Below are 14,352 nucleotides of genomic sequence, written 5' to 3'. Positions count from 1 at the left end.
AAACCATCACCTTTGTCCAATTTAACCGATGAGCTCATTGAAGCAGCCGCCGAGGAGCATGTGTCCATCCCAAATTTCTTTAGAAGCTCCTTGGTGTACTTAGGTTGGCTTATGAACGTTCCTTCTTCGAGTTGTTTAACCTGAAGACCTAGGAAGAAACTTAATTCTCCCATCATACTCATTTCAAACTTGTTAGTCATCAGGTTTGAAAATTTATCACATAGCTTAGGATCGGTTGAACCGAAGATGATATCATCTACAGAGATTTGAACAAGTAGGATATGTTCCTTCTTCTCAAATTTAAATAAAGTTTTGTCTACTGAACCAATGGTGAAGTCATGTTTTATCAAAAATGCGGTTAGTGTATCATACCAGGCTCTAGGTACTTGCTTTAGACCGTATAAAGCTTTGTTTAACCGGTATACATGGTTTAGAAATTCAACACTTTTAAAACCGGGTGGTTGTTCAACATACACCTCTTCACGTAGGTCACCATTTAAAAATGCACTTTTAACATCCATTTGAAAAACCTTAAAGTTTTTGAAAGCAGCAAAGGCCAGAAAAATCCTAATAGCTTCAATTCTAGCCACAGGGGCAAATGATTCTTCAAAATCAATTCCTTCTTCCTGTTTGTAACCTTGTACCACTAATCTGGCTTTATTCCTTGTGACCAAACCGTCTTCATTGAGTTTGTTTCTAAATACCCATCTTGTTCCTATGACCGGTTGATCTTTCGATCTAGGGACTAGGTACCAGACTTTGTTACTCTCGAACTGGTTTAATTCTTCTTGCATTCCCAAGATCCAATCCAGATCTGACAATGCTTCATCTATTCTTTTCGGCTCAATCTGGGATATAAAAGCGGAATTAAAGTATTCCTCCAGAAGTTGACGCCTAGTTCGAACAGGTTTTGAAGGGTCACCAATAATTTGCTCAGGAGGATGTTTAGTGTTCCTTTTGAAATTCGGTTCAGGGATGTCTACCAAGTTACCGTTTACTTGATTAAGGCTAGACATATCGGTAGGCTGAACAAGATTGTCAGACCGACCGACTTCCTCGGATTGGACCGAAGTGTCAGCTTCCTGTTGTGGAACAGCTTGATCAGGCTGGGTTTCAATATTGCCCATTTGGTCATGGACAAACCGCCTGAAGACCGGTGTCTCATCTTCACTATCAGAATGGATATTGTTATTTTCCAATCTGGTGTGTAGATCAAAGCATGATGCAGTATTACTTTCAACCGATTAATTGAAAACAACGTGAAGTGTTTCCTCCATGGTTAAAGTTCTATTGTTATACACTCTATATGCTTTACTCACTGCTGAGTAACCTAACATGATCCCAGTATCGGTTTTTGCATCAAAAGTAGAGAGAGGGGTTTTACCATTTATATGTATATAGCATTTATAACCGAAAATCTTGAGGTATTTAAGGTTGGGGACCCTGTTAAAATAAACCTCATACGGTGTTTTGTTATGAAACTTGTTAATTAAAGACCGGTTTTGTGTATAACATGTAGTGTTGATAGCCTCAGCCCAAAATTTCTGAGCAATGCCCGAATCAGCTATCATGGACCGTGCGGCTTCCTTGAGAGTCCGGTTTCTTCTCTTGGCCAGACCATTTTGTTGAGGAGTCCTAGCACTAGACAACTCGTGTTTAATACCGGATTCATCAAGAAATGCGGTTAAGGTACTATTGGTAAATTCGGTACCTCTATCACTTCTAATGCTATTAATGCGAGTTGATTTTTCATTTTGCAAACGTTTAAGCAGTGTGATTAAGTTTGATGCGGTTTCACGTTTGGATGGTAAAAATATTACCCATGTAAACCTAGAATAATCGTCAATAACTACCATGGTGTAAAGCATACCTCCTAGGCTAATGACCTGAATCGGTCCAAATTAATCCATGTGAAGGAGATCTAAGCATCGGCTAGATTGGATATTTCCTTTACTCTTAAAAGTTGACCTAGTTTGTTTACCCATTTGACATGCCGAGCAAACCTTATCCTTGTTAAATACTATGTCAGGAATACCTTCTACTAGCTTTTTACCGCGAATGTAGTTTAAAGTTTTCATGTTTAGATGGTTTAGTCTCTTATGCCATAACCAGGTTTGATCAGTCTTAACTATCATGCATATAGGGTATTCTACCTTAGTTTTCCAGTCTACCTTGTAAATATTTCCTAGCCTATTTCCGGTTAGCAGTATGATACCTTGTGAATTCTTAACTAAGCATGCATGTTTAAGAAATTCTACCGTGTATCCAGCATCACACATCTGACTAATGCTTAGCAGATTAAAGCGTAGGTTTTCAACTAAGAGTACATTATCAATTGTTAGGTTACCATGGACAATCTTACCCTTGCCCACAGTTCTACCTTTTGAGTTGTCACCGAAGGTGATTAGTGCATCGGTTTCTGTTCTGATGTCGGTTAGTAGGTTATTATTTCCGGTCATATGCCTGGAGCAACCGCTATCCAGGTACCATTCAGAGTTTCCTAGCCGTTTCTTTAGATCTTGCAAAATGTACATATTTACACTTGTTTGGTACCCACATTCACTTGGGTCCACATGCGGTTAGTCCCTTGGGCATCCAAACCTTGACAAACCGGACAACCTTCTTTGCTAAGGTTTTAACCGTCCTTTTGGCACTCGGTTTTGGGTATCTCGGTTTTTCTACGAAGGTCTTAAATGAGGGTGATCTTTGTTTTGACCTATGCGGTTGACGATTGGCTTTCCTATTTTTGAGCAGGTCGGCTTTTCTTTTCTCAGGGTCAAGCCACTTCTCAGAGTCGGTTGGACCAACATAGTTGTAATTTAGTTTTTCTTCCGTATAATATGCGGTCAACTCTTCTTCAGCGGTTAAGGAGCTTCTAATGAATCTTATAAGAGAAAGGTTACTCCTTGTAAACTTTACTTTTTCTACGGGTTTTTGGTCTTTGGATCTATCCTTTTTGTATCCTAAGCCGACCGAACATGCAAAAAGGATGTCTGTAATGACTACACATTTTCTTTACTATATCACTAGATCTCTTATATGTGGCCATCTTATACTGGAGTCGGGCATTTTCTTCTTCGGTTAGTTCTCTAGCTGGTTCACTAGACTGTTCGGTCTTAAGTGGTGGTTCAGGTTCTGACTCGGTTTCTATGCTAGGGATTTCATCAGGTTCTATGACCTCTGGTTCGGTTATAACGGGTACTTCTGGTTCTGTCGGAATGGGTACTATAGGATCGGTTCTAAGGTTGAGTTGCTTAGGTAACATGGCTAGTAGGTTCTTATACTCTTCTACCATGTCATTCAATGCATTGTATAACTCATCTTTAGTAAATTCTTCACAAGGAGAGTCAAATACCTGTTCCTCATTTGCCATGAGACATGTGAGTTCATCATCACTGTCACTGTGAGCCCATAAGCTTCCTCCATCATCGGCTATCAATGCTTTCTAAACCCCACTTCCTTCACCGGTTTATTGATAGTTGTTTCGGTTATCTTGGTTATCCGGTTTCCGGTTATCCCTCCTCGGTTTTCTGCATTCCCACTTAAAATGTCCCAAACAGTTACAGTTATAACACCTTACATTGGATTTATCACCATAGTTGTAGTTTGTGGGCTGGCTTCTTTTCATGAACCTCCCAAACTTCTGTGCAAGCATTGCCATGGCATCCTCAGTGAACTGTTCGGCGGTTCTGATCGGTGCAGGTGCAGCCGGTTCTGTGGATGTGATTAGTGCTCTGGTTGATGTTGAGGCTGAGACTTCTTCTTCAGTTCTAGATCTCATTTCAAACTCAAATGCCTTAAGGTCTTCGAATACATCATGTAGTTTCATCTTGCTTAGGCAGTTTGATTCCCTCATCACCATTGTCTTTATGTCCCATGCACTTGGAAGAGATCTTAGTGCTTTCATGATAACCTCCTTGTTGTCATACCTCTTGCCAAGAGTTGCTAGCTCATCTAATACACCAGTGAACCGGTCACTGTACTCTTTCATTGTTTCTCCCTATTTCATCATGATGCTTTCAAACTTCTGAGTAGCTACCATTACCTTGTTTTCCTTTGTTCTTTCGTTTCCCTCAAAGATCTGAATGACTGTGTTCCATGTCTCCTTTGCGGTTTTGCAGTCTCTGATCTTGCAGTACGTATTTCTATCCACACTATTGGAGATCCGGTTTCTAGCATGGTTATTCAGGTTATTTCTTCTCCTATCTTCAGCTGTCCATTCCTTTCTGTCATTATCAATGATTATCGGTCCTTCGGCCAGAATGGATTCCATCTCATCATCCAAGGTGATTAAGTGTAGGTGCATGCGTGCCTTCCAGTTGACAAAGTCATCACCTTCTAGCATTGGTGGCCTATCGAAAGACACTAACTGCTCTGATACCAATTGTTAGGATCTAGGTCACGGCTGGAGGACAGGGGTTGGGCCGGTTAGCGCGTCTCACTCAAAGGGTGGTGATTAATCCGGTTAGAGATTAACACCGGGGTTTCAATACTACACAAACTGTCACAAACCCTTGAACCAGGTTCAAGCGCGAAAGAGGTTTGTTTCAGGTTGAAGCAGCACACTTGTATGATAGGTAGAACCGGTTTCGGATGACGAAGGTTTGAAAATTGATGGGTCGGTTTTTGTAACCTGGTGGTCCGGTTTGGATAGAGTTAAGTAGGTTAGAGCGGTGTAGGTAAGTTAGTACAGGTCGGTTAGAAAATGGAACCGGCAGAAAGTAAATAACAAGACAGATTTTATGGATGTTCGGAGCTAAAAACTCCTACGTCACCCCTTCCTCTCGAAACCGCGAGAAGGATATTCACTAAGAAATACAAGTACAATCCGATCGAGACTTATTTCTGCTCGATAATACCCTTACAATTTACACCGAAATTGTAAAATACACACTTCAACTTTAGCACTTAGGCTTTCTCTTAGAGATAGAACACAATGTTTTCACTTGTAAATTAAATGCTCGCTATATCGCTTGTGTCTCACTTTATCTCACTTGTCTCGTGTTGTGTCCCGCATTTACTCTTCTTCAACTGCTCCTTTTATAGGTGAAATATGCCAACGGTCATATTTCACTTCCTTGAATCTGATTGGCTGAGCAGAGATTCAGTGTTTCAGACCTGGCGGTCAATTGTTCAGACCTAACGGTCAATTTCACAGACTTGGAAGTCTGTTCTTCCGGTGTGTAAGACAAACCTGCTAGGTTTGTCTTTTATTCAATGTGGTAACTGTTGGTTAGACAGTTGTCTGTACTAAAAAGATTGTCTTTCTGATTTATCATGAAGTGGAAAGATTCTGTAGGACTGTCTTCTGCAGCCTGCAGACTTTCCTCAGACTTGTATGGATATGGAATGTTCAGTCTGTTCCTTTGGTATCATCTTCAACAGATACCCGAATTGTCTTCTTATACTAGTCGGTCATTTGACTTAACCGAATGGCTTCCGGTGTGATTGCTTTAACCGGACAGCTTCCAGTTATTCCTTTGCCTTGTGGCTGATCGGCTGTCTGGTATTTCCGGTTTTTAGCTTTGGCCGATCCTTTCTTTGTGTGGTCATGTTCCGAATGTCCTGGTCGGTTTAATAACTTGACCGGTTAGTCTTCTTAGCCGGTTCATTTGTTTGACTGGTCCGGTTTCTTGTTCCTGCATGGAAGGTTTATTTATGTTAAGTTCTGTGAACCGGTCTAATTTTATCTAACAAGATGGTTTTGAATAACCTTTCTATCCTTAATTTATGTAAATCAGTAAATAAGAAAAGGGGTGTTAAGAATTAAGTTATATCAAAGATAATCATTTCTACACTTCTTAATTCATAGTAATAACAAGATGTTTGATTAATTCAACATGATCATAACAATTCCTACAAATTTATCAAAAAGTGAAATCTGATATGTTGCAAAGCCTACATGTACGTAGTTTCTTAGTGAAATCAAAAACAAAATAACAGAGATATCTTACAGACGTTGTCGAATGATAGCCGAACGATCGATTCTAGGAAAAAAAAAGCCTGAAAGAAACAACGATACCTACAACAATCGTGAAACAGAGAACAATAACAGAGGAGATTATATTATTCGAAATAGAAGAAAGGAAGAGGAAGAAGAAGAAATATGTATTACCGGAGAGAACACCTGCAGCGTTCAATATCACCAACCTCTGGAAATTATGACAGTTTCCCTCATTCACATCCCTCATTCATCACAGAAAGATTTTCTCAAATGAAACAACATATCCATATCCAAACAAAGTCTTAAGTTATACAGCAAGCAATACAATACCATCCATATTCAAACCCTAACAATATAGTGATTTTGGTTTATCTAAGAAGAAGATGGTGTAAACTGTATATTATGTGACAATATTGGTAGAGATGAAGTTAGATCGTTGATCTTAGAGATGCCTTTTAGAGCTGTTGATTGAAGGTCGAGTCGAATGCTGATAAAATGAAAACCTAGATCTTCAAAGCCGATGAACAACGAAACTCTAAAACATGAAAATAGGAAGGAGTGATTGAAGCTTACCATTCGAATGTTGACTGTTGAATGCTTATTGAAAAAAAATCTGATTCAATGTCGAATGCTGATTCAATGAAGAGATGGGAAAATCAGTGAAGAAGGGAAAAATCGGTGAAGAAGGGGAAAATCGGTGAAGAAGGGGAAAATCAGTGAAGAAGAGAGGGAAAAGTCAGTGAAGGAGAGGAAAGGACAGGCGCAAATGAAAGTTTAGACAAATATATTATGCACGTCATTTTCGACGCCCAATATTAAATATATTATTTATAATTAATTTTCTATATTATATATTATTTAGGTTTCCACATAATATTCGACGTACCAAATTATCCACGGAGTTTTCGACGCACCAAATTATCTACGTAATTTTCGACGACTAATATTAAATATATTAATTTATTTTATATTATTTATAAATTAATTTTCTATATTATATATTATTTAGGTTTCCACATAATATTCGACGTACCAAATTATCCACGGAGTTTTTGACGCACTAAATTATCTACGTAATTTTTGACGTACTAAATTATCCATGTAATTTTCGACGACTAATATTAAATATATTAATTTATTTTATATTATTTATAAATTAATTTTCTATACTATATATTATTTATGTTTCCACATCATTTTCGACAGCCAACATTAAATATATTTATCTTTTATTTTATATTATTTATAAATTAATTTTCTATATTATATAGCTAGTATTCACATGTTTAAAATAAATTGAAATAGGTTGATTTTAATATTAAAACAGTTTAATATTTTGGGATTAAATTTTTAACATTGAAGTTATTTTAAGTTTATCAATTTCAAAAACACCAAGCAATCAAATCATCAAGCCACTATGAGATTGACCTTCGATTGAAGAATAACGGCTGGAACGAAGAACAATCGATCGGTTGAAACACTTAAAATCGATCGGTTTTGGAGTTTGTAATGGAGAACGTATGACGTGACCAACACAAATATGTTTATGATTCTGTTATACCCATATCTCCAAACTCAACAAAACATAAAGAAATCGGAGCCTTCATGTTTCATTATGTTGTTCTTTCTAAACCTAGCAAATATAAATGTTTGTCATTTACGATGAAATTTATGATAAAAATGAAGGTAGAAAATAAAGTTAAATATAACGTCGAAACGACCGTCGAAAATCTACAACGAATTTTGAACACTAATATTTTCTACGGAATTTTTGACAAACTAAATAAAACTCCGACACTAAACATTTTCGTCGTAAATATAATCCAAAATATAGTATAAATTAATTGACTGATTTTCCTACGGAAATTTACCTTTAAATTTAGGGACGATTATTGATCATAGGTAAAATATCTTTATTTATTGTGATGAAGTTTTTTTCATTTATTAATATTTCCGACGATTTATGTTTTTCGTGGATTAAACCGTCGCGATCGCCGTCACATATTTTCGACGCTAACTAAACATCGATAATTATTCGTCGCTAATTAGGCGTTTTTTTGTAGTGAAATTCCTAGTATACATTCTATTTTTCTAAATTTTAGAACGGACAAATTTCTCACCTCCAATTTCATATGATTTCTTCAGCTCCATTCTCAACAACGGCTCAACTACTCTGCCTCATTTCCAGACAACGATGTTGCAGATTAAGCCGACAATGAAGTTATTTCTCATTCATCTCCTCCATATTTAGATGTTATTTGTTTATGATGTGCCCCAAATCATCTTCAAGCAATCAAAGAATATTGTGGAGACGAATGAGCAATAATTTCATCGTCGTCTTAGTCTGCAACGTTGTTGTCTGAGAATGGAGCGAAACAATTGTGTTGTCGTTTGAGAATAAAACTCAAGAAGTCATCTGAAGACGAAGGTAAAAGTTTTTTCCATAATAGAATTTAGAAAACTAAAAATGAATATGTCACGTATATAAAATAATACTTTGTGCTTTTTTTTTCAAACCAAATTAATAGTATTATAATATTTTAGACCTTGAGTGTGTAAATTAAAACTATGTTAGATGTAAAAAATAATTTCAATCCAAATTATGTGTAAGATATTTTGAACACAAACATTATACCCATTGCTCATATAATTTTAAACTTTTTAAAAATAAAGAATTATTATGAAATTTCTTGCCAAAAAAGGGTTATTAATAGGACAACACTGAATATATATAGGCCCATTAACCAGACCCATGTAAATTGGAAAGTTGGAAGCCCAAAAGAAAGAAACTGGGAACGAGATATCGACGAATTTTTGTCTGAGAAAAAGAAAGTTCAGAAGATCGGTCAAGTTGCCGTCTACAGCGGTTTTGTCGGAGATGGAGGTTGAACCGGAAGTCCAGGATCGTATGCTTCAGGCCGCCGGAGCTCAGCTTCTTCCAGATGGCCGTAAAGGATTGACCATCCATGGCTGGGAGATCGAAACTCAGCACCGTCCTATTCTCAACTCTCGCCTTCTCCAAGAGTACTTTCTATCTCCATCTCTATCTTCCTTCTCAACCAAATCGAATGCTTCATTTCAACGGATTTAATATATATTTTTCCCAAATTGAATCCCTATCATGGAAATGCCTTTGTTAATTTTTCTCATGAATGAAGACATCACAGTCAGCTGCACCAATCCCTTGTTTTCTTTCGGTTCAACCATGTGGATAATACAGATGGGCTAATTCTCACTTATTGTTGTGGCTAATGTCATATGAATTTGGAACATGCATACTTTTTGATTGATTAGTTTATTTTGTTCTTTGATCCCCGAAACTTAAACGAATTCCACTTCTAAGATTCATATGATATTACAATGTTTGTGATAATGTCTTAAATGATTTGCCATTTGGAAACTAGGATTTATCCAAATAGTTTGGTTTTCTCCTTTAGAAACTATTTATTTTCGTTTGGCAAATGATCTTTGGTTTGAATTTGAACCAAAATGTTTTCCAATTTGGTCTGGTTTGGTATGAATATGTTGTTGGATTTTAAGCTGGATCACAAACTAGGTTTTTGGCTGAATCACAAGCTCAATTTTAGGCTGGATAACAAATAAAATTTGAGTTGGATAGGATCACTATGATTTTTTTTTTCTTTTCATACCGAAACACCCCCATAGACATTGAAGTGAGATAGCACAAAGGTTACTAAACTCTACACTAAAATTTCATACTTTAACCCATTAAATCATTAACCATACTCTAGCTTTCTTAGCCTTGAACAAAAAACTACACTACAAGTTCCACAACACCCTCTGCTGCTTGTTTGCACTAAGAATCATGGTGAGTAACTTTGTTACCAATTGTAACATTGTAGGAAAACCACAAAATTGAAAGAGGTGGAGGCCTTGAGTACAAACTAGAGCCCTATACATATATGGGATCCTAGTCACACCTTAACCAATTGATTCATTACAAAATCCTTCTCCCAACTACTGTATTCAACATTTTGAATGGCTCTATTTGAAAACACTTTTGTTTTTGAATCCGGATCTGACTGAGCAACCACTTATGAATTTATAAATACGAGTCAGTTTTAGTGGAGATATACCATGTTATGTTTTCACACGTTATCTCATCTGAATTCACATCTAGATGAGAAATCTGACAGAAATGATGTTTTTAAAAGAAGTTGCACTATTGAACTAACTATCTTGCCACTATATCTTCTTAATTAGTGACTTGAATTATATTATGCATTTTTCTTTTCCAAAATAACAATGTTATCCTTTTCTTATTTCCCTCTGTATCTTTATATCTTAGTGGTTAATTTTTTTGGCAATTGAATCCTCTATTTCATGATGCAATAAAATATCTAATCATTTATAGCTGAATTATTTATTTATTTATATATTTTGCTTTTACTTAAGGTGGGAAGGAAAGCTTCAGACACCCCACTTACCAGAGATGGTTTTTGGAGAAAGTTCTCTGGTACTTAAACACTTGGCTAGTGGGGCAAAACTTTATTTTAATGCGTTCGATGCTCTAAAGGACTGGAAGAAGGAAGGACTGCCTCCTGTTGAGGTTCCTGCTGCTGCAAAATGGAAGTTCAGGAGGTAAACCAGGGATTCACCATTCTTCTTCTAGTTTATTAATGATACTCACAAATTATTATTTTTGTGAAGGAAATGTAATGAGGAAAAAACTTTTGATTATCATTTTCCAGTATTATAGCTGAAATTGCAAAAGGGCACTAGTTATTACAACTTCTAATTATTATCTAGATCATGAACAAGATTACTTTGTCATATAATTTCATTGAACATACTTCTGTCAATGATTTTGTAGAGTTTTTCTTGATTTGCTAAGCTTTCTTCTGCATTTGCAGTAATCCCTCTCAGCAGGTGATACTCGATTATGATTATACCTTCACAACACCTTATTGTGGAAGTGAAACTGTTGATGTAGGCCAAGAGAAGGTGTGTGTTTTTGCTATTTAATTAATTTTGAAGTCCTTAAATATGTCATTCAAAGAATGCTTTATATTCAGCAATATACCATTTATAGAATTCTAGCTGACATGGACATTAAGTTCTCCTCCATAGCTGTAGTTACTTTGTTGCCTTTTCAATTATGCATACATTTCTCTATATAATTACTTAATGTTATTTTTTTCTTCATGTAGCAGATTGGAAGTGATGAGGGAAAGTTGAGCGTTGTTTGGAAGGATTGCAAAGAGCAAATTGACATGGCTAAACTTGCGCAAAAGGAAAATATTCTTTTCTTTGATGAGGTTAACTATTTAAGCGACATAAATTAATAGATGTACTTATTGCTCCATTTGGAAACACCTGGATTGGTAACAAATGTGGATGAGATTATGTTTGGAAACTAAACTTAGTGAGAGACTGATTCAAAAATGTATATGTTATTTCTCATCCGGATCTGGGTCCGGATTTTGAAACAAAAACTAGAGGTGTTTCCAAATGGGTTTAGGATTATGGAATTGGCTATCTTCCACAACTCTTATCTTTTTACAGGTTATCTTGTATGAAGATGAACTGGCGGATAATGGAATTTCTCTTTTAACTGTAAAAGTGGTAAAGCATCGTGTCTCCATTCATTATGTTTAACCTAAATGAATTTACTTTGTTAAGAAAATCTCATGGTTTTGTAGAGAGTAATGCCGAGTTCTTGGTTTCTTCTATTACGCTACTGGGTAAGTTACTTGAATTTTTTAGTTCTTTAATCAAACTTGTGTAGGAATATAGATAACTGAACCCCCTAGTTTAAGGAATTTGAGTTCGATTCCCACTGAAAGCACCTTGATTTAAGTTCGGGGATAAAAAACCGTAGTCTGAAAAAAAAGAAGGATAACAGAAATCTTAGATGGGTTTGTAACATTTTTGGACTGGTTTGCAGCTTAGGGTTGATGGAGTGCTGATGAGATTACGAGAAACTCGTGTGAATTGTGTGTTCGAAGATGGTACAAACCCTACTATCCTAAGAGAGAGCTGCTGGAGAGAAAGCACATTTCAAGCCTTATCTGATGTATGTTTATAAAGTTGGGTTGGTTAATGATATATGGTAAATTTACTGTTTTTTTGTCTTGTTTTGTTTTGATGGTTTTTCGATTAATTGTGCAGAAAGGTTATCCATCTGAAGCTTCTGCATATAGCGATCCAAGCACTATCAGTCAGAGACTTCCGGCTATCAAGCAAAAGAACGAAAAACTTGAATTCGTTGATAATAAGTAATATTCTATGAACTATTTGTGTGAATGATAAAAAACATCATTTTCTGTAAAAACTATCTTTATTTTGCCTTACTGTTTTATTGATTTATTTGCTTGATATAAACAGTAAGGTATCTTTTTAGATGAAATGAAGAGTGTTACAATGTCCTGATACTAATTTTCAATCTAATTTAGTTATTAGCTTGATTGAAAACAATTTCAAATATTTATACTTTTATGTTGATATATGATCTCTTGAAATTTCAAAATATATATATATTATATATCCTCGCAATACAATGTACGACCCATTTTGTAAGAGTAAATGTATGGGGTCGTTGTTTGCGAGTTGATCCGCTCTTAAAACTAACTTATTTTTATTGTCAGCTTCTCTGAGTTCCTGGTTCAAATTCGTCGGTAAGTTCTGCGTCTAGTTTTTTATTTATTTTTATAAGTTTTATTTTATAATATGATATTTTTTTTTATAATGTAGAGGGTGATTTATTATAAATTATTAGTTATATCAATTATATATTTATATAAAAAAACATTATAAAGACTAAAAATGTACATAATGAAGACTAGTTCAAATCCTATAAGGTACAAATTTGAAACAATGACAATTATAATGCTGGGATGATTGATTGTATGGATGAATTTGAGGTCGATAACAATGACGTAATTAGTATTGAAAGGGAACAAAGATAATTGTAGTTAAATAAATGAGATGGTTGGTTAGTCGAAATAATGATGATTAAATAAATGAATAAGATTGTTGATTAACCGAAATCATAATAAAAAGTTTAACGATGGATAATTGGTGCAAAATGATTTGAATCATAGACACGATATTAATAATATGAATAATTCATAGTTCATACAGAAATAACTTTCTAGCCTTGTTAATGTGAATAAAATCAAAATTATTTTGATTGTTTTGGAGTAAAATTAGAAGAAATTTAATTTTTTATCATGTTAAAAAATGATTAGTGATAGGATCAGCGTAATCGATAGAGACGGAGTCAGACTATTGATGACGCCTTAGGACAAAATGATTTGATAAAATCCTGTTAGGGATTTAAATCACTTTCTATTCTGCATAAACCCTTGCAAACTATTGAACGATTCAAGTGCGGAAACGTTTGCTTAGGTTTGAAGCTAAGAACCAAGAATAAGAATATGAGAAAATGAAAAGATACAACAGTTTGTTTATGGATATTCAGAGCAAACTCTCATATGTCACCCCTTCTTCCAACCACCGGAAGGATTCACTATACTTTCGAATCAAATATAGTTGCACGAATAGCTCACTGTTGAACAAAACAGACTCTGTACAACTTACAATATGATGAAGAATATCACTCAGCTAAAACAATGCTTTGATTCTAACTCTCTCTTGATAAATTACACAGTAAAAGCAAGAAAACAGCTCGTTTGTATGCGTAGATTGAACTCTGTAATTCCAGCAGTTCTTCCATTGTCCTTGAGAATCTTTAAATAAGGAATAAGTACCAACGGTCGAATCTTCCATAATGACACGTGGCGAGCTTCCATTGGAACGCCTTCATAGTACACAACAGACTCTGAGTACCAGGATCGTTGCCGTACCAATCTGGTAGTGCGCCAAATATTCTTCTAGAATATTCCTGGAAAAATAAGTAGTAGGATGAATATTTGCTTACGTGACATTAATCAATTGGTTGTAACTAGCTGTCGTATTGATATTCACTAGAAAGTGGAGTAGGAGTAGCGCACAACTATATGATCGTGGGTAGACGTGTGCTAGTTTCAAGCAACTGTTTTAAGCTTGACATTAGACGTATTTCATTTAGACGGCATCGTCTAATGAAATTAGACGCCCACGTCTAATAGCAGGATCCATTAGACCACCTGGTCTAACGGGATTAGACGACACGTCTAATTACAATTCCCTTCAGACTAATCTGAAGGAGTTAGACTGCACGTCTAACTCTCATTAGTTAGACATCACTTCTAACTATACATCCCTTCAGACTAATCTGAAGGAGTTAGACTGCACGTCTAACTCTCATTTGTTAGACTGCACGTCTAACTACATCTGTTAGACTGCACGTCTAACTCTCATCTGTTAGACTGCACGTCTAACTCTGTCTGTTAGACTACACGTCTAACTCTGTCTGTTAGACTGCACGTTTAACTCTCATCTAT

At 35.7% G+C, this 14,352-nt stretch overlaps 1 protein-coding gene across 2 annotated transcripts; it reads left to right on the top strand.

Annotated features, from left to right (window-relative positions):
• The first annotated feature begins 8,752 nt into the window (after positions 1-8,752).
• On the top strand, positions 8,753-12,289 carry LOC124918663 (TIP41-like protein). 2 transcript variants are annotated; one of them, XM_047458735.1, is made up of 8 exons: positions 8,753-8,968; positions 10,361-10,546; positions 10,819-10,909; positions 11,116-11,223; positions 11,471-11,530; positions 11,608-11,649; positions 11,853-11,981; positions 12,077-12,289. In XM_047458735.1, the coding sequence occupies exons 1-8, from the start codon at positions 8,823-8,825 to the stop codon at positions 12,185-12,187; spliced, it is 873 nt and encodes a 290-aa protein (XP_047314691.1). In that variant the 5' UTR covers positions 8,753-8,822; the 3' UTR covers positions 12,188-12,289. The 2 variants fall into 2 exon arrangements, with proteins under 2 accessions (XP_047314691.1, XP_047314759.1); XM_047458803.1 differs by having other exon boundaries at positions 8,754-8,968; positions 11,119-11,223.
• Positions 12,290-14,352: the final 2,063 nt, after the last annotated feature.

This window comes from Impatiens glandulifera, chromosome 1, assembly GCF_907164915.1.
Source record: "Impatiens glandulifera chromosome 1, dImpGla2.1, whole genome shotgun sequence".
Classification (NCBI taxonomy): Eukaryota; Viridiplantae; Streptophyta; class Magnoliopsida; order Ericales; family Balsaminaceae; genus Impatiens; species Impatiens glandulifera.
This window is presented reverse-complemented; position numbering and strand designations above follow the sequence as displayed.

Excerpts from the sequence above, each read along its gene's own strand:
- LOC124918663 (XM_047458735.1), top strand. The coding sequence starts at position 8,823 with ATGGAGGTTGAACCGGAAGTCCAGGATCGTATGCTTCAGGCCGCCGGA. Across the intron at positions 8,969-10,360 it reads AACTCTCGCCTTCTCCAAGA|GTGGGAAGGAAAGCTTCAGA; the intron begins GTACTTTCTATC and ends CTTTTACTTAAG. Across the intron at positions 11,650-11,852 it reads TTCTTCTATTACGCTACTGG|CTTAGGGTTGATGGAGTGCT; the intron begins GTAAGTTACTTG and ends ACTGGTTTGCAG.